Genomic DNA, 19,302 nt, shown 5'->3' with positions numbered 1-19,302 from the left:
GTGAGATTAACTTGGATGTACCGTATCAAAGCAAAGACTGATAGGAGTATCCTAAACCTCCTAGACACCCCCACATATAGAAACCGCATGCATTCCTCAGCTCCACAGAATGTGCTTTTTTTGCATATTTTTTCATGCCTAATTGCCACACATACCACGTCCTGACCAAGAAGAAGATCCTTTGTTTGCGGTCCTCCGTCAATGTCAAGCTTCACGCTGCCATGCAACGTGCATAATGGCAACTGAGGAGCAACTATACCTGCACTCTTCCCTCCTGCAGAAGGCATAGCTACGATCAAGAATTTACCACTCAGGGAATTACAAGGATGGGAATCTGCTTCTTCAGACTCTACAGCACACTACTTCTGACATTTCCACCGCTGTTTATAAAAAAGAATAGGAATAGACCATTCAGTCCCTCAGTGTGTTTGCCATTCACTAAATCATGGATGATCCACACACATCTTAACTTTATTTACCTGCCTTCATTCTGTAACCTCTAATACACTGGCCAAACAAAAATCTTACCAATTTCAGTTTTGACATTTTTAGCTGACCTAGCCTCACCAGTTTTTTGGGGCAAGAGTTTCCTTTCCACTACCCTTTGTGTGAAGAAATCTGCCCAACATCACAACTGACCATTGTTGCTCTAATTTTAAGGCCACGCACCTTTGTTCTAGGTTTCCCCAACAAAGTAAAGAGTTTTTCTCAATGTACCCTATCAACTCCTTTAATCATCTGAAGCGCACTGTTAGATCAGCCCTCAATCTTCTATACTCAATGGAATGTAAACCTAATCTATGCAATCTGCCATCATAATTTAACCCTTTTAGCTCCAGATATGTATTGATTATTTCAACGCTCAGTTCCTGATTTGTGCAGGTTAAATGATTGCAGCTGAGGCAATAGTAAGGCACTTCAACTAGCATGGGAAAAAAGACACCCAGGTATCTGCTCAAAATCAGCATTCTGTGACTCCGAACAGAAAACATACCAGGGTACATGCAATGATGTTGAGATTAGATCCAACTGTGATGCTCAATGGTCAAAGAGCCTACTGACATTCACTGTCCTTTGAAAGCACCTTCCAAACCAATGACCTCCACCATCTAGAATAAGGGCAGCAGGTCACACACCATCTTGACTTGGAAATATATTGCTTCCCTGCCACTGGGGTCTAAATCCTGGAACTCCCTCCCTAACAGTAGTGTAGGTGTACCTATAAACACCAGATGAACCACAGCGGTTCAAGAAGGTGGCTTGAACCACATCTTCTCAAGGGCAATTAAAGATGGGCAATAGGTAATGGCGCTGGCAGTGACGCCCATATCCCAATAGTGAATTTAAAAAATATTGAAAGATTGGGCATTTGAGTAAGCTTGTGAAGAAACATTTATGCTTAAATTGCATCATCACATAAGTCAGCACCTTCAGGAAAGATTGGAAGAAAAAGAACTGCATTGCCAAACAGACAAATAAAAACACAAAAGCAAGGAAAGAGGGAGGAGAGAGAAAATAAATCTGAGTGCGTGCACAAGCACACACACAAATGGAGGGAGATGTCTGTGTGAGATGGTGAACAAAAAGAAATGAAAAGAAAAAGGAAAACAGTTTTCTGACCAAACAAATTAACTTTCAACAGTTTGTAAGTAAACAATGCTAATGCTGTTACTACGGTTTCATTAAAGCGTGACCGTGGGCTTGTGATGGTTTCATGCCATGTCTAAACAAGAATTATGTCTGAAGACCACATCTAGTTCAGTGAGTGGGGCTGGTGGAAAGAGGGATGAACGAGGATTGCACAGCAAGTATGTTGCACTCAGCTTGACTGTGATATTTCCAACACTATCAATACGCTTGAATACCAAAATCTACCAATAACCCATGAGCGTTAGATTCTTGTAGAGGTCTAGTCAAATGGATTTGGAAGCACTATATTTTGGATAACTTCAACACTGTTTCATCAGATCTACATACATGGGACAGAGAGTTGGCAGCAGACACCGAGATTTTTAATCTAATTAGTAATCACTAGAAGTTCAAATTGCCAGTTATCCGACAGCTCCCAATTCATTTGCTTCTGTCAATGCTATTCTGTAGCCTGTTAATAAAAGGTGTATGAGAGCAGTCCAGGGTTATTCGCCCAATGGTGCGGACTTCACTCCTATCAGGAAGTACCTCATCCCCTTGGAAGCACAGTGAAACTTGCACCTTGGGAATGTGCAGGCATGTTCACCAACCAAAGGAGTTCATTTCTTAGCGGACAGTGTACCTGGATATCTCTGGCCCTCTCATCTGACTGGTATGCCACTTTTTCCTCCATACTGGCAAGCTCCTGTTTCAAGTTAGACATTTCATTTTGATGAAGCTCAGTCAGATCATTCAGCTGCTCCTCCAGGCGTTCATACCTGTATAGAGAGAATTATAAAACTACCATTAAAACAATTAACAGTGTTACCTGCTGATAGCACAAAGCAACAAGGGGGAGGTAGTGGCATTGTGGTATTGTTAGTGGACTAGTAATCCAGATACCCAGGGGTAATGCTCTAGGGACCCGGGTCCTAATCCCACCATGGCAAATGATGAAATTTGAATTCAGTAAAAAAAAGTCCGGATGATGACTAGATGTTGATTGTCGCAAAAAAACCTATCTAATGTCCCTTAGGAAAGGAAATCTGCCATTCTTACCTAGTCTGGCCTGCATGCGACTCCAGATCCACAGCATTGTGGTTGATTCTTAAATGCCCTCTGAAATGGCCTAGCAAGCCACTTAGTTCTCAAGGGCAATTAGGGATGGGCAACAAATGCTGGCCTAGCCAGCAATGCCGACATCCCATCCTAAATTGGTATAAAACCAGAAAATGCTGGAAATACTCAGTAGATTAGGCAGCATCTGTGGCCACAGAAATTGAATTAACATATCAAATGGTCATCAACCTAACGTTAACTCCATTTGTCTTGCCACAGATGCTTCCAGACCTGCTGAGCACTGCCAGCATTTTCTATTTTCCAGAATCTACAGTATTTTGTTATTGTATTCTTAAATTGGACCCTGTCCTCCTCTCAACATTGGTTGAACCATTACATGGAGTGGAAGAGGTACTCAGTCTACAGTGGTTTCAGGGTCTGTTTCTTGCATTCTTAAAAGCTGGGCTTGTACAGACGATGCAGAATATCCTACTCCAAGTCTATGCCTTTGTCAGTCGCATATCTAGTAGGAAATGCATTCTACTTGGCAACACTTACAGAAATGAATGAACTCAAGAAGCACATTACTCTCCAGGCATACAGTGTTTGCTTTGAACATAGTGACAATATCTTCAGTATCAAGAGGACTGAGGAAAAGTTAGATAAAGTTTCTTCATCCTTGAAAGGAGGCTAATCAAAGGTGACCTGTAGAAGCATACAAGATACTAAGTGGGATAGGAAAAGTTAATCTTGAGCAGTATTTCAAATTAAAGTCCAACTGCTGGACAATAGGGCAAAAGTAAAAACTAGGATTGGTCTAGTTCAGGACCAATATCAGGAAGCATTTCTTCACGTAAAACAATTAATTAATTGTTGCTAATGACAATTTATTCTGCATTTATTTGTAAAATTAATTCCAATAAAGATGTAAGATATGCTGTTCTAGCCCAGGAATGAATCTGCTCTTAAAGTGGACCTTTCACCTTTTAATGTCACAAAGTCTAATTACTGACAAGCATAAACATGATGATGTCAAACTGAATTGCAAATTAGAAGATGCTTATTAATTTCAGCCTCCAGGTTAATAACCACAAAATGCAGCTAAATGGAGTTGAGGTAGAGACTAAGTTTCAGCTAATCGAATGGTGGAACAGGCCCCAGGGGCTGAATGGCCCACTCCTGTTTCTAAATTCTTTTTTAATTTAAAAAAATTGCTTTACACTTGAACATGGGAGCCAGAATATAATGGATGTATGCTACATACACCCCAAGTCTCCCATGGCAGTATTTACAGTGATCAGGTGATTGGAGTGTTATTTATTTCTATTATTTTGCTGTCGAGGTGGAAGTGTGTCCTTTAGTAGTCCTTGAATTGTTAGGTCAGAGCTTAGTTGTTTAACGAGGTACTGTGCGATTGGACTATGCCTTTAAGTTTGTAAGAACAGCCAGCATTAAGTGGCTTAACAAAAAAAAAGCTCGTTTTGCACCTATAATAAATTCTGACATCGATTGTGTTGCCACACAGATACATTCACCCACCTCCACCCAGGCTGCAAGCTGCTGCTTATCGACAGGATTGACACATTTATAACAGAAATACTGGGGCTAAAATTTTAAGATCTAAATAATCAATGCTAATATTTTACTAGTAGCAATCAAATATGGCCATTAGGGAATAAAATTTTAAATTCATTTATTTTGTTCCTACTTGACTGGAAGCTTAGCTTTTAATACATTATAGGAGCTACAGTGTGCTTTGCTTGTTCTTTCTCTGGGGGACCTCAGCATCGCATTTTGTAATTAAACTGCGAATGAGGTATTCAAGGAGAGGGTATGTAGCAGATCTGTTTTGGGGATTTTTAGCTGATGTGGTTTATAATCAGTGATTATTTCACGAGACTTGAAGCTGGGCAGAAGAGGATTTGGGGCCAGTATTTGGGAAGCTTGGAGTTCGGAGTAACAGGCAGGAAAGATTGGGTTCAGGAACTGATGTGATGGACTGAGCAAAAGGAAAAGTTGGAGTCTGTCTTTACAACATGGTGGTGAGAAGGCAGAACATGACATTTGGAGTACAGGCAAGGAAAAAGGCAGGAAATCCAGAAAGTGAACATGGAGAGGGGGTTGAGTGGGGCATGGGGAAAAGAGAGGAGCAAGGGAGGAACTGGAAACAGACATAAATTAAGATTTGAATGTAAGCCTCAGAGAAGAATTTTTTGGAGTGTGAAACATGTAAGTGTACAAGTGAGAAGAAAGATGAATTTACATTAACTTTTCATACATTTGTTATATAACAATGCTAGTTGTGGTGTCTTCTGAAAATTCGGAATTTTGTAAATAAGCTAATAAACTGGAAGAAATTTGTCTGATTAGTGCATTTGCCTGAAATGTGACAGTTAAGTCTGATACTGTGACAAAAAGGAAGCTGCACTACACCAATGGATGGATGAGCTATGTGGGAGAAATGCAAGAGGATTAAAATGTAGTTACAGAAAATACTTGATACAATCAGGAGGCCAGCAGCATCTGTGGAGAGAGAAACAGAATTAACATTTCAGGTCAATGATCTTTCATCAGAACTGGAAGACATTAGAAATGGATGAGGAGGGGGCAAAACTAAAATGGGGACAGAAAAGGACAAATGGGAGAGGTTTGGATGGAGTGCAAGAGTAATTTAATTAAAAGGCAGAAGTCATGAGAGTACAAGGCAAAGGGGGACAAGACCAGAAACAGGAGATGGGTCTGGAGGAAGTGCCAATAATTACAGCAGAACAGCAAAGGAGTGAGGGAACCGTGAACAATCTGGCGAAGAGAAAGTGGTTCCTGTGGCCCAGGAATGTGACAGAGGAAGGGCTGGAAGGCCCTAAGATCAGCAGGTTCCATTTACACTACCTCTTCCTGACCTTTTTTCCTGTCTCTTGTGCTTGCTGAAAAACTGTTCATCTCTCAACATCTTCCAATTCTGATAGAAGGTCATGGACTTGACATGTTAATGCTGTTTTTCCCTCTCCACGGATTGCCAGACCTGCTGAGCACTTCTAGATTTTTGTTTTACTGCAGATTTCCAGCATCCGAAGTTATTTCACTTCTACTTAAATAGTAATTAATTAGTTGACCACAGCCAGGGCATGAGTGCTACAACTTTCTGGGTCCTCCTGCACTCCAAATTTCTGTAAAATGTGCTTGTGGGGACATCAGGTAAGCAAAAGACAACTTGGCATTGATAATAATAGCAACACTTGGTATCTAGGCATCCTTGAAACCATATTCTGGCATCAATCTATGACTGTAGGGCAGGAAGGAAAAACAGTAAACACGTGGAGGGACAAAGAGAAGTTTAGTTATATATTAACTAGCTTTTATATTAATAACTTAGTTTTTCACTAGTGCTAGGATACTTGGCTGCAACATGCAAAGGTTTTAATATGGCACACGCTTACACAATGCGAGAGAGAAAAAAAGTTAGTAAGAAACCAAAAATGATTGACTGCAGTAATATTGTTCCTCCCAAAATTACAAAATTAAAATTTTACAATTTGTTTTATTATCGCTTCACCGTGTAATTTATATATTTAACTGAGAAATTTGAAAAATAAATATATTATGCATTTCTGATGTACTTTGCCAGCAGGTGCACTGCATTGAAATAGCTGGTGGAGCAATTGAATGTGGAAGTCTGTAGTAGGCAGCACCACCACCAGGCATTTCAAGGTACTGCAATCATGGCGATTAAGTCAATTACTACCCACTTTGAATCCTTCACATTCTTTTCTCATCTTCCCGAGCCCAATTCTACCATCAACGCCTGACATAACCAAGCCTTTTACACCAAAGATTCTCCTCAACCAAGCCTGGATGGACAGACCGGCTTTTATGTACAACCAATGTCAGCCCTCAACTGATGACCAGCTGGTCCTGTAGAGGTTTCTTCCCTGTCTGTTAAAAATAACTTTGTCTTGTCTTCCCATCTTTCTGCTCGTCCCTTATTTGAGAATAACATAACTGGTTAAAGCACATATTTTTCAATCCTGTTCACTAATTTTGAAATGTAATTCTGGGCAGATAACATTAATATGATTCCAGATCTTTGTCTCTGCCAAACTCTTTAATGTGTTAAAATTCAACTGAGCAGACTTAACACTAGCCCAGGTCACTGGTTACATGATTTTTATAGATACATGTAGTGAGGATCAGTACAGAGTTCGCCATGTTTTAACTGCATTTTGAAGGACCAGGGTCATTCCCTGGTTAGGGTATAGGTGGGGTGTGGTGGTGGCAGCAGCAGCTTAGATCAAGTCCAGGTCATACACAAGTTACTTTCTTTCCCTTCTGTTAGGTTCCCTTCCACATCAGCCCAGCAATGATGTCATTGTACCTGTCAGGTCAGGAGCTGTGCTGCCATTCCAGGGTTTAATGTTAGCAGTCTAACCTGACCATGCATGAACACATCAAGTCATCAGTCAGCTGGATCCCAGATAAGTTTTTGCCCAATTTTTCTCCCTTCTCCCTCCAGAAGGCTCTCATTGCAGGGTGACTGTCAGGCACTAATTACCCTAAAGCAGCCAACTCAAGTACAAGTTGGCTATATGAACAAGGAGGGCATGACCACTGAACCACATATTGTCCTCAACTGACATCCACACACATGCACTATTTTGTAGGAATCACTGGGGAATGATTAGGCAGAGATGTCCAGGTTAACATTTCCCTCTCCCTAGTTTAGTAGCGCTTATTTCAAATCTAGCACACACCATCTGCAGGCACAGCTGAGGTGTACACCTTAAAAGCAATTTGACAAAAGAGATTGGTTGGCTTCTGGTGGTGCCGACTCATTATGAAGCGAAAGGGGCTCTTCAAAACATTGAACGTGAACATTGAGAACATACTGCAGCAATCGCAACACCGTAAAGTCAGATATCATTAAAACTGCAACCGGACAAAGATTGCACTGGTAGAGAGTGCTTACTGGCATTGAAGTGAAACAGGACCTTTCATCATGGGCTATATTATTTCATGGTTATCAGTGAATGCACCAATGCTATAGTCTTAGGAGTGAGATTGAGCATGTTGACATAGAAAACATAATTTGTAAACCATTTTAATCCTAAACTTAATTTGCATGTTGATGGGAATTGGGATAAATAAAAGAGAAGTTTGCAGGGCCAGACCAACATTTGAATTTTATGACTAGTGTGGACATCCATTTGCCTGTTCCTCCAGCCAATATAAATCAACTGTAAGAAGCTAGATACCTGTATCGTTCTTCTTGCAAACACTGCGTCATATAAGCATAGTCTCTTTGTAGCTGCCCTTTCAAATCTTCCATTGCATCCTCCAGATGTGATTGGTTATCTTTAATTTCGCGAAGTTCATCCAGGATAGTATCGAAGTTGTTATGATGGCTGTCAAGCGTATTCGATTTGGGGCTCCCCATGCCTCCAGCTCCCGCCCCAGAGTTACTCCCACCTGCAGAGCCAGATGTTGCACTGGAGCATTCATCCTCACTTCCATACTTGGGGCTTGACACTAATGTAGCACTGCCACTCAGAGTCCTGGTGGTCTCTTCCTGATGTGACTCATCCAATGTGTCTTTCAAGTGTGCAATGTTGTCGGCGCTGCCAAATTTGTTTCGTATCAGACTGGCAAACTCTCGTGGTTTGGAAACTACAGCCGTGTGAGTGACTTGAGAGAGACCGGACAGGCCTCCCTTCACACCTTCCACCACACCTCCACCAAATCCGCTGATTCCAGCTCGAACATTGGCACCCACATCCTTTAGACCTTGCTGCATGTCCCGCAGAACATCCTTTGGCTGCCTCGAAAGACCATTTTGTTCAATCTCTGTAAAAGTTCATTCAAAAATTTATATTATGAATGAAACAATATCCATATAATTTGGCCTTTTTCAATCTCTTAAATGCACAATGCATCATATATGCTCCCTTCAAGTACTCTACTACACAATAAAGGGATATATAGACCTGTTCCCAGACATTCATCAATCTCACTCTACAACTGAGCAGTTGGAAGTATGCAGAGTCTAACACATCCGTGTAATTTTTCATGAACACAACAAATCACTCAACATTTGCTTTGTACCTCCCTGATTAAATACTGGTAATCCAGAATCATAGTAAAACAGAAGCACAGATTATATTCCGTTTTAAAAGTTAACTGCAGAATAAGGAAGGTCAATGGCAGAAAAAGATCTCAGCACGTAAGAAGCCAAGTAGTTAACCATTCATTTAGTTTTCACTTTTCTTTATTTCCCATCTCTTTCCAAGTCTGTGGCTGATACTTGGGTGCAGCTCCACAGAGGGGTGGGTGGGGGGCGCTCAGTACAAATGACGTTCAAATAGCCATTTCATTAGCTTAGATTGTAAAATTATTTGTTTTCCTCAGCTGACAATCACATAAGTGCTTTCCAACATAAGGATCACTGCATTCAATCTGGAACAGAGCCCCCTGCCTGTGAACGATGCTACCGACCTTAGCTCAGACACAAATAGTGGTGCCCCAGCTGCCGCTCTAACCCTAACTCAATAGACTGAGGATTAAAATTCAGACCCTCAGCTCCCTGTGTTATTCTCTCATGAGATCAATGAGGGAATTATCCCTTCAGTTTCTAGAGCAAAAGGTTTATACACCTTAGACTACATGAATAACATTGAGCTTGTTTGCCATTATCAACTAATCTGTTCAAATGAATTTCAGGCTTTTAACTCACCACTTTTCACTTGCAACTGTGCTTACTTTAATTTAAGTGACCATTAGATTTCAATGACTATACCTTAAAAGATAAACATGCAGGGGAAAAAGTATTTTTCAGCCAAACTCAAATTGGTACAACTAGCTCTGCAAATCCAGATATGAAAACAGGGAAGCAAAAAGTTAATGGGCCCCACTGAGTGTGCTCCTTCCACAGATTAGAAAATTTATCTGACTGGCGACTCCATCTATCCCCAAAGGAATATTTCTTGATAAGTGCTTCTTGATCTCTAAAAACAAACATGCAAAATTTCTGAAACTCTACCCTTGCTTTTAGCTACTCAACCCTGGTTTGCTGACTTCCATAGTTACCATGCCGCTCATTCTTGCTCCAGCGGGGATGGGAATCATTTGTTCTTTTGGAAGACATTACGAAAGATATTTATTGCTCGTATTTTATTTTATAATGCTGAATCAACTAAGTATCTAGCCTTTTTAAAGTTTAATGTTGTTGGGGCTGCGAGCCCAAAAGAAAACAAATATTTTCTTCTATCTATTTAACTAGAATTAAAAAGAGTTTTAAACTTTCCTAAAGTCTTTCAATTCCATTCCTAGCCCCAGTTTCAAATTCTCTATTTCACTTTATATTAGGTGGGGGAATTTATCCATGCCCACAGATTCCATTACTTTAATTATTTTCGCTTTCTGTTTCCACAAAATTGTTAGTGTGGCAAAACAAAATGTATATGAAAAACATTTTGAGTAGAATTGATCCACTCCGCTAATCTGAATTTCATTTCTTGCATAGGGTGGCTTGCTGGGTTCTGAGAAAATGTTTCCTTGTGACCCTGTCCTAAGCATAGCACATTGCAGGGAAACCAGCTAGTATAACAGAGCCTTTGAAGGCAGAATACTTTGGCTTTGATTCCTGGTTGGTGCTGAGTTAGGTGATTTCACCCAGTGCACATTAGGTGCATTGCAAACAGCTTTGATGCACTGTTACAGGTGCCGGGGCAGGGGGAGGGGCTTAAATAAACTTGGGCTCTCATTCCTACTTGTTAACAAGTGACCTTTTGAGGAATTTGTATCTGTACGGGTATGGAGTGAGGACTGATTTAAACTCAGTTCACAATCCTCCACATTCAAACAGACAGCCAGCACTCACTGCCAAGGCTAATGTGAAGAGTGGCCATTTGGGTGAGACATTAGAAGATGGCTGGGGACACGGAAGGATATGCCAGCATGAGTCAGCACCTTCATTCAGGAAAGGAAAAAAATTTATAAAGCAGTGTTTCTCAGGTGAAGGCAGCAGAAGATACTGGAAAAGCACTCAGCAAGTTCCAGGATTGTCAGTTGTTGGTTCTGATTTCCAGCACTCACAGCATTTTGCTTTTGTTGGTTCAAAAGTGGTTCAAAGATACTCCAGTACATATTATTGATTGTTCCTGATAAAAGCTACTAGAATCTTTAACTTAGATTGGCCAGAAAAGTCTTAATGATCTATTTCCACAAATTATCTACCTAAACACATTTACTTATAATTTCAAGCTAATCAGAGCTCAGTGTTGAGTGTGGGGGTTGCCGAGCAAAACTTGTTCTTACCATACTTGCGGACCAGGTTTCCAAGGTACTTTGAGGCAGGAAAAGATGAGGCAGTGAGATGTCGTTTGGGAAGGAGTGAAATAGAACAGCTGGATTAAAGCTCCACCATTGCCACCGAAACAAAAATTATTATTTCTCCTTTCAATTTCCTTCTGTGTTAAAAATCAAACTGAGCTAGCTAGGGTAGGCATAGCCGTGTTTCCGACATTCCGGGGACATGACCTAGCTAATCAGTATTTTCCCTTACATCAGTGAAAGCCTGCCAACATTTACTGTTTAGGCCCACAGGTGAAGTATCACCACTTAAATGAGCACTGGGGAAACTATATTGTAAATGTGAACCACATCTTCAGAAAACAGCATGAGAGAATTGGTGGGGCCAAAAAATGAAAACGGACTTATGAAAAAAAGTTTTCTATTTAAAATTTTAAAAACTGACAACATACTCTCATCTTTAAGTGAATAGTTACCAAGGTCAACCCTTACCAGCTTCACACTGTGGCTCTCATCAGAATATATCAACATTACTGACAACTCCAGTTCTCAATGTTACCTTTCAGTTTTCTGTGGTAGTGTTCTAGCTTCTTGTGCAGCTGTGCAATTGTCTGTGCCGATTTCTGGTTCTTCTTCTCAAAGACCTGCTTGATACGCGAAGCTTGCTGTTTGTCTGCATTGTTGGCCAACTTCAAGTATTCGGCTACATTATCATCCCGTGCAGTTTGCTCGATTTTTATCTGCTCTGTGATTTTCAGGATCTTCTGGTGAAGGTGGTCTATGGCGGCTTTTGTCTTATGAGGATCTGGGGTCCCATCAGGCACATCAAGGCTGATGTTGGAGTCTGAGCCCCCATGGCTGGTGTTTGCTGGCAAACTGAGTGTACTCACATCTCCCTTTTCAAGCTGAAAGATGTAGGGAAAGTAAACTTTATTAATGCAACTTTTAACATCCATATTCTTTTTCTCCTATAAATCTCTCTAGTCTTCTCAAGGATGCTGACTCATGACGGAGTATAACTCCTCAGGCACCTGCAGATAATCTGGTGACCATGGCCATTCATGTGTAAGCATATACATGGAGCATCACTGGCAAGGCTGATTCTTGTCAAGTATCCATGCAAATGCACTTTCCAGCAGGGCAGCAATCTGGAGCAGGAACCCAGAATAATTTTGCTCCCCTTTTCCCCAACCCAGGGACACTCATGGTGAAACTGACCTTCACCAGTAGCACAAGATGGATTGTTAGCAAATTGGTAGCCAATTTTACACTGTATCCAATTTTCTTTTTCATTTTCAAAGTGTAAAGCAAGTAGTCAATTCATGATGAGACTAACGCACATCAATCTCACCCTCCAAGCTAGACTGTAACGTCTCCTCACTGCTGTACTGGCTGTAATGTACTAACTCAGCTCAAACCAAGGGTTGGCGCTATGACTTCCCTTGTTTATATAGTTTGGACAGGTGTTTTACACATACAGACTTCCAGAAGGCATTCAATTAACAGCCTCTTATCAGGGACTTTAAATTGAAGTTCATGAAATTGAGAGCAAATTATTAACCTAGTTATGAAATTGGCTGAGTGCCAGGAGACAGAGGGTAAGAATAACAGGCAAGTAATTCTAATTGGCAAAATAAGACTTACTGGGGCCTCAACTTTTTGCTGCATTAATTAACTTGAATGATGGGATACAGAACCACATATCCAGGTTTGCTGATGACACAGCAATAGGCAACAGTGAAATCTACAGTTTAATTTCTGTAGTTGCCTTAAGCAGGGCTTTTTCAAGGGTTCCCGTGAAAGGGCAGTTTAATGAAGATCCAGTTGAAACTGGATCCTCATTAAGTGACTCAGATAGGCCTTTTGTGTTTAGAGCATATATAAGTAGCCAACTTAGTGCAACTTAGCACTTAAGTGCGACTATTAATAAAGCGTCGGAGTTGAGTGCTTCAGGGAATTAAGCGGAGGAAGGGAAAGAGGTGTTTGGTTGCTTTTGCCGAAACTTCTTCAGCCTCCAGAAATTGATTCTTGCTCTGCTACAAAGAAGAAGCTGGTTAATTGGTGAGTATCTGGTAAATGATTGTTTATTCTATTCCTAAGGCTCAAAATAATGTATTTTGAGCGAGTGGTGAGCGGGAGTGGATAAAAGGTGCGGATCGAGAGGCCGACCTGCAATGAGACCAGCAGCAGAGAGATGTCACAAACCACAACGTGATGCAAGTGCAGGGGGAGCAGCTGATTGGTGAGTATTTCTAGTCTTTAAAGTAAAAGTAAGGTCTTTAGTTTGTTTTTTCTTCCTCTCTTTTTGTAAAAAATAGCTCAAATATAAGATCGATACTGGTGTAAAAATAATTAATTACAATAAAGCGTAAAGAGCAGGGATACCACAGTAATTAATTAATTATTTAAAAATACGACAGTGATGGCAGGACGGGTGATGTGTTGCTGCTGCAGCGTGTGGGTGCTGCTGGACACCAAGGTGATCCAGAGCCAACACATCTGCAGTAAGTGTCTGCAGCTCGAGGAACTTCAGATCCGAGTGGAGGAGCTGGAATCCGAGCTACAGTCATTGCGTCACATCAGGGAGCAGGAAAGTTCCTTGGACACGTTACTCCAGGAGGTGGTCACACCTCTCAGATTAGGTCATTCAAATTTGGTCTGTGACCAGGGACAGGGGGGGTGTGACTGCAGGTGAACCAGGTATGGAGACCCATGTGGGCAGCATTCGAAAAGCCTCAGTGCCTGTAACTGTCCAATAGTTACGAGGTTTTTGCAAGCTGCGTGGACGAGAGTAGGAACTGCAGGGAGGATGAGCGAACTGACCATGGCACCCTGGTACAGGGAGCCATTCAAGTGTGGGAGGAAATAGGAACGTGGTAGTGGGAGGGGACAGTATAATTAGGGGTACAGATGCTGTTCTCTGCAGCCATGAACTTGAATCCCAAATGCTGTGTTGCCTGCCCGATGCCAGGGTTAAGGACATCTCCGCAGGGCTAGAGCGGAACCTGGAGTGGAAGGGGAGGGATCCAATTGTTGTCATCCATGTTGGTGCCAATGATAGCGATGGGACTAAAAAGGAGGTTCTGTTTAAAGAACTTGAACAGTTAGGGTTAAATTAAAAAGCAGAATCTCCAAGGTAACGACCTCGGGACTACTACCTGAGTCAGGGCAAACTGACATAGGGTAAATAAAGTCGAGGAGTTAAACGGTGTGACTCAGAGATTGGTGTGGGAGGAATGGATTTCAGTTCATAGGGCACTGGCACCAGTACAGGAGTAGAAGGGAGCTGTTCCGGTGGGACGGGCTTCACTTGAACCGTGCTGGGTCCAGGGTCCTGGTGAATCGAATAAGTAGGGCTGTAGAGAGGGCTTCAAACCAAATAGAGGTGGAGGTTGGGGGAGGTTCTGGAAAGGGGATATGAAGGCTTACAAAGCAAAAGGCTATGGCAGCATTGCAGGGCAGCTATTTAGGTAATGATACCCAGAATGCAACAGGAAAGGACAGAGTACAAACAAAAAAACAGCAGCAAATAGAGTCAAAGGGAGAAAAAAATGGTATAAGGCAAAATTAATGGCTCTTTACTTAAATACACATAGTATTCGGAACAAAATAAATGAATTAATGGCACAAATAGAGGTTCATGGGTCTGATCTTTTGCCACTAAAGAGACATGATTACAAGGAGATCAAAGCTGGAAACTAAACGTTGAGGGGTATGTGACTTTTTAGAGGACAGGCAGGAAGGAAAGGGTGGTGGGGTAGCTTTATTAGCATGAGATGGAATAAGTATGACAACAAGAAATGAACTTGGATCGGTAGATGTAGAATCCATACGGGTGGAGGTAACAAATAACAAGGGGAAGATGACACAGGTGGGAGTAGTCTATAGGCCCCCAAACAGTAGCTATACTGTAGGACAAAAAATAAATCAGGAGATAATGAGGGCCTGTAAAAAAGACAGTTAATTAATCATGGGTGGCTTTAATCTTCATGTCAACTGGGAAAATCAAATTGGCAGAGGTAGCCATGAGCAAGAATTCATAGTGCATTCCTCGAACAATATGTTGTGGATCCAACCAGGGATCAGGCTATTTTGGATCTGTTAATGTGTAATGAGGCAAGTTTAATAAATGATACCTGAGTAAAAGATCCCCTAGGAAACCGTGACCATAACATGGTAGAATTTAGCTTTCAGTTTGAGAGCGAGAGACTGGGTCAGAAACAACTGTGCTAAACTTAAATAAGAGTAATTACAAAGGAATGAAGGCAGAATTGACTGGAGTGGACTGGGAAAGCAGTTTAGCAGAAAAAACAGTTGATGAACAATGGCAGACGTTTAAGAAAGTAGTTCATGACTTGCAACAAAGATATATCCCTGTTTGGAAGAAGGATTCTAAGAAGGGGATAAACAACCATGGATAACCAAGGAAGTAAGGATAGTATCAAATTGAAAAAAAAAACATACAATGTGGCAAAGATTAGTGCTAAGCCAGCGGACTGGGAAAGCTTTAAAAACCAATAAAAGGTGACCAAAAAAGAGAGAAAATAAACTTTGAGGGTAAACTAGCAAGTAATATAAATATGGACAGTAAGAGCTTCTTTAAAAAGGAAGAGAGAGGCCAAAGTGAACATAGGCCCCCTTAGAAAATGAGGCTGGAGAAATAATAAGGGTGAAACCAGGAAATGGCAGAGGAGTTGAATAAACGCTTTGCTTCAGTCTTCACGGTAGAAGACACTAAAAGCATTCTAAATATACTAAATAATCATGGTGAAAAGGGGAGGGGGAGGAAATAAATACAATAACTATCACCAGAGAAAAAATACTAGGGAAACTAATGGGGCTACAGGCCAATAAGTCCCCTGGACCTGATGGGCTGCATCCTAGGATATTAAAGGAAGTAGCTACACAAATAGTGGATGCACTGGTAGTAATCTTCCAAGAATCCTTAGATTCTGGAAAGTCCCAGAGGATTGGGAAACTGCCAATGTAACACCCTTATTCAAAAAGGGAGGGGGGCAAAAAACAGGCAACTGTAGGCCAGTTAGCTTAACAACCATCATTGAGAAAATGTTAGAGTCAATTATAAAGGATGTAATAGCAGAGCATTTAGAAATGCATAATATAATCAAGCACACTCGGCAAGGCTTCATGAAGGGGAAATCATGCCTGACAAACTTATTAGAATTATTTGAGGTAATTTGCAGGACGGATAAAGGGGAGCCAGTAGATGTGATATATTTGGATTTACAAAAGACATTCAATAAAAGGTACCATGCTTAAGGCTACTTAATAAGAGCCCATGGTGTTGGGGATTGTATATTAGTCTATAGATAGAGGATTGGCTAACTAATAGAAGACAGAGAGTTAGGATATGGGGGGCATTTTCAGATGGCAACCTGTAACCAGTGGAATGCTACGGGGATCAGCACTGGGGCCACAGTTATTTACAACATATATTAATGACTTGGATGAGGGAAGTGAATGTACTATCACCAAGTCTGTGGATGACATTAAAATAGTTGTGAAGCCAAGTGGCAAGGATGACACAAAGTGTCTATGGAAGGATTTAGACTGGTTAAGTGGGTGCGCAAAAACTTGGCAGATGGAATATAATGTGGGAAATGTGAGGTTATGCACTTTGGCAGGAAGAATAGAGAAGTTGAATATTATTTAAATGTAGAAAGACTGCAGAAGACTGCAGCACAAAGGGATTTGGAGGGGTCCTCTTGTATGGATCACAAAAAGCTTGCATATAAGTTCAGCAGGTAACAGGGAAGGCAAATGGAATGTTGGCCTTTATTTCAAAGGGAATGGAGTGTAAAAATAGGGAAGTCTGGCTACAACTGTACAAGTTAGACCACGCCTATAATACTGTGAACAGTTTTGATCTCCTTATCTAAGGAAAGATATACTGGCATTGGAGGCAATCCAGAAAAGGTTCACTAGGTTGACCCCAAGTATGGAGGGATTTTCTTATGAGGAGAGGCTGAGGTTGGGCCTGTACTCATTGGAGTTTAGAAGAATGAGAGGCGACCTTATTGAAACATATAAGATTCTTAGGGGGCTTGACAGTGTAGATGCTGAGAGGTTGTGGGAGAGTCTAGGACCAGGGACCAGAGACCATAATCTCAGAGTAAGGGGTGGCCTATTTAAGACAAAGATGAGAAGGAATTTCTTCTCTCAGAGGATAGTGAATCTGTGGAATTCTTTACCGCAGGGGGCTGTAGGGACTGGGCTGTTAAGTATATTCAAGGCTGAGATAGACAGATTTTTAATCAGTAAGGGTATCGAGGGTTATGGGGACAGGCAGGAAAGTAGAATTGAGGATTATTAGATTAGATATGATCTCCCTGAATGGTGAAGCAGACTCGATGGGCTGAATGGCCTACTTCTGCTCCTACGTCTTATGGTCTAGTGTAAGCAGTGTATAAGCATAAAATTATAAAGAATTAAGTGAGTGGACAAAGCTAAAGTAAATAGATTTCAATGTAGGCAAGCGGGAGATCATCCACTTTGAACTTAAAAAGGATAGAACAGGGTAAATGTGAAAACCTAGAAACACTGGAGCACCAAAGTGACATAGGGTCCATGTACATGGATCACTGAAATGTGAACAGGGTAAAAAAAAAAAATAAATTAAAAAAGCTATTGGAATTCTGGATTTTATGTTGAGGAGTCTAAAATGCAAGGGATTAGAGGTCATGCTACAGCTATACAAAGTCTTGGTTCAGATCACACCTAGAGTATTGTGTTCAGTTCTGGGCACCATACCGGAAGAAGGGTTGACTGACCTTGGAAGGACCACAAAAAATAGATTTAGCAGAATGTTACCTGGGCTTCAAGGGTTAAAATATAAAATGACACAAACTAGGGTTGTGTTCCCTGGAATTAGAAGGATAATAGATGATTTCATCAAAGCTTTCACGATATTAGGGGGAATTGATAGGGTAGTTAGAGAGAAATTATTTCAGCTGCTTTGGGATTCTAGACATCTGGGACATAGCCCAAAAATCAGGCCTTTCAGGAGTCAATTTAGGAAACACTCCGACACGCAAAGGGTTGTAACAAGTTTGGAAATCTTCCACGAACGGCAGTTGCAGCTGTGTCAATTGTTAATTTCAAAATCTGAGACTGACAGACTTTTGTCAACTAAGCTCTTAAGGTATAATGGCGCAAAGATTGGTCTATGCAGTTAGGTCACATATCAGCCAGGGTCTCATTGAATTGTGGAACAGGTTCAAGGAGCTAAATGGCCTACAGTTGTTCCAGTGTTCTTATCTCCAAAGCGTGCGCACACACACACACACACACACACACACACACACACACACACACACACACACACACACACACACACACACACACAAAGTCTGATAAATTGAGGCATTTCAAACTGATTAACAAACGTTCAAAAATCCCTCGCATATGGTTTGCCATGTCTGGCATTCATGGTCTTTAAGAATTTACAAGGAGTTAGGTTTTTAGTTATACACGAACACATGTTGCCCATGCTAACCTTGTATCAAGCTGTAATTTAACTTTTTCTGCCAGTTCACTTACTGGAGGAAGGACTCATTAACCTAGTAAGGACTGCAACAATAGATTTACCTTATTACATTACAAATCAATCATGTGGCTTTTCTCTTCTTCCTCCCTTCTAACCTGCACTGCTAACACTTTAGTCACTAATAAATCCAGTAAGGAATTCAGGGGAAATTTCTTTACCCAGAGAAAAGTGAGAATGTGGAAGTAGCTACCATGATAAGGTGAACGGCAAAGGTACACTGAAGAGAAGGTTAGATTAGCAACTGAGGGAGAAAGGAATAGAAGGATATGATGATAGGGTTAGATGAAGATTGGTTGCATAGACTAGCATGTACTAGTTGGGCCAAAAAGCCTGGTTGTGCTGTAAATTCTATTTAATTTGGTGCAAAGGGTTGCTCCCTAACATCATTCCTGATCATGCCTTTTTTTAAAGCCAATTTGCACTTATGTCATCATGTCTTTTGCAGTCAATAGTTCAACTTGAAATTGTGCTTGACATTAACAGTTCCTTTTCTTCTTTGTCTCTATTTATATACCCTCCAGGAGGCCCCTTCTCATTCAACTGCATGCAACATTGGACAACTCACCTTTTTATAAAATTGTCTCATGATAATCCTACACAATTCAAATTCTAGTCTGAAAGCTTGATTGCTGTGTGTTCACTCATGCTGAAGTAAGTGATGGAGTCAGTGACAAACCAAGCTCAACATTATACTGCCGTTTTTATATTGCTACGAAGTAGGAAGACAGTACTTTTCCCTTACGGAA

The 19,302-nt window shown here is 41.0% G+C and overlaps 1 protein-coding gene across 4 annotated transcripts in view; it reads right to left on the bottom strand.

Annotated features, from left to right (window-relative positions):
* The window catches only part of tmcc2 (transmembrane and coiled-coil domain family 2), a 166,006-nt gene that overhangs the window by 10,337 nt on the left and 136,367 nt on the right, over positions 1-19,302 (bottom strand). For 3 of the 4 annotated variants that reach the window (XM_041195299.1, XM_041195298.1, XM_041195301.1), the window contains 3 exons: positions 11,549-11,894; positions 7,938-8,526; positions 2,273-2,408 (listed from right to left, as the gene is read on the bottom strand). In XM_041195299.1, the coding sequence (XP_041051233.1) occupies positions 2,273-2,408; positions 7,938-8,526; positions 11,549-11,894 (1,071 nt within the window). Of the gene's footprint in view, positions 1-2,272; positions 2,409-3,246; positions 3,394-7,937; positions 8,527-11,548; positions 11,895-19,302 lie in introns of those variants that run through there. The other variant, XR_005943984.1, reaches the window with a different exon arrangement.

This window comes from Carcharodon carcharias, chromosome 9 (assembly GCF_017639515.1).
Source record: "Carcharodon carcharias isolate sCarCar2 chromosome 9, sCarCar2.pri, whole genome shotgun sequence".
NCBI lineage: Eukaryota > Metazoa > Chordata > Chondrichthyes > Lamniformes > Lamnidae > Carcharodon > Carcharodon carcharias.
Note: the sequence above shows the minus strand (reverse complement) of the source record. Positions and strands in the feature narration are given on the sequence as shown.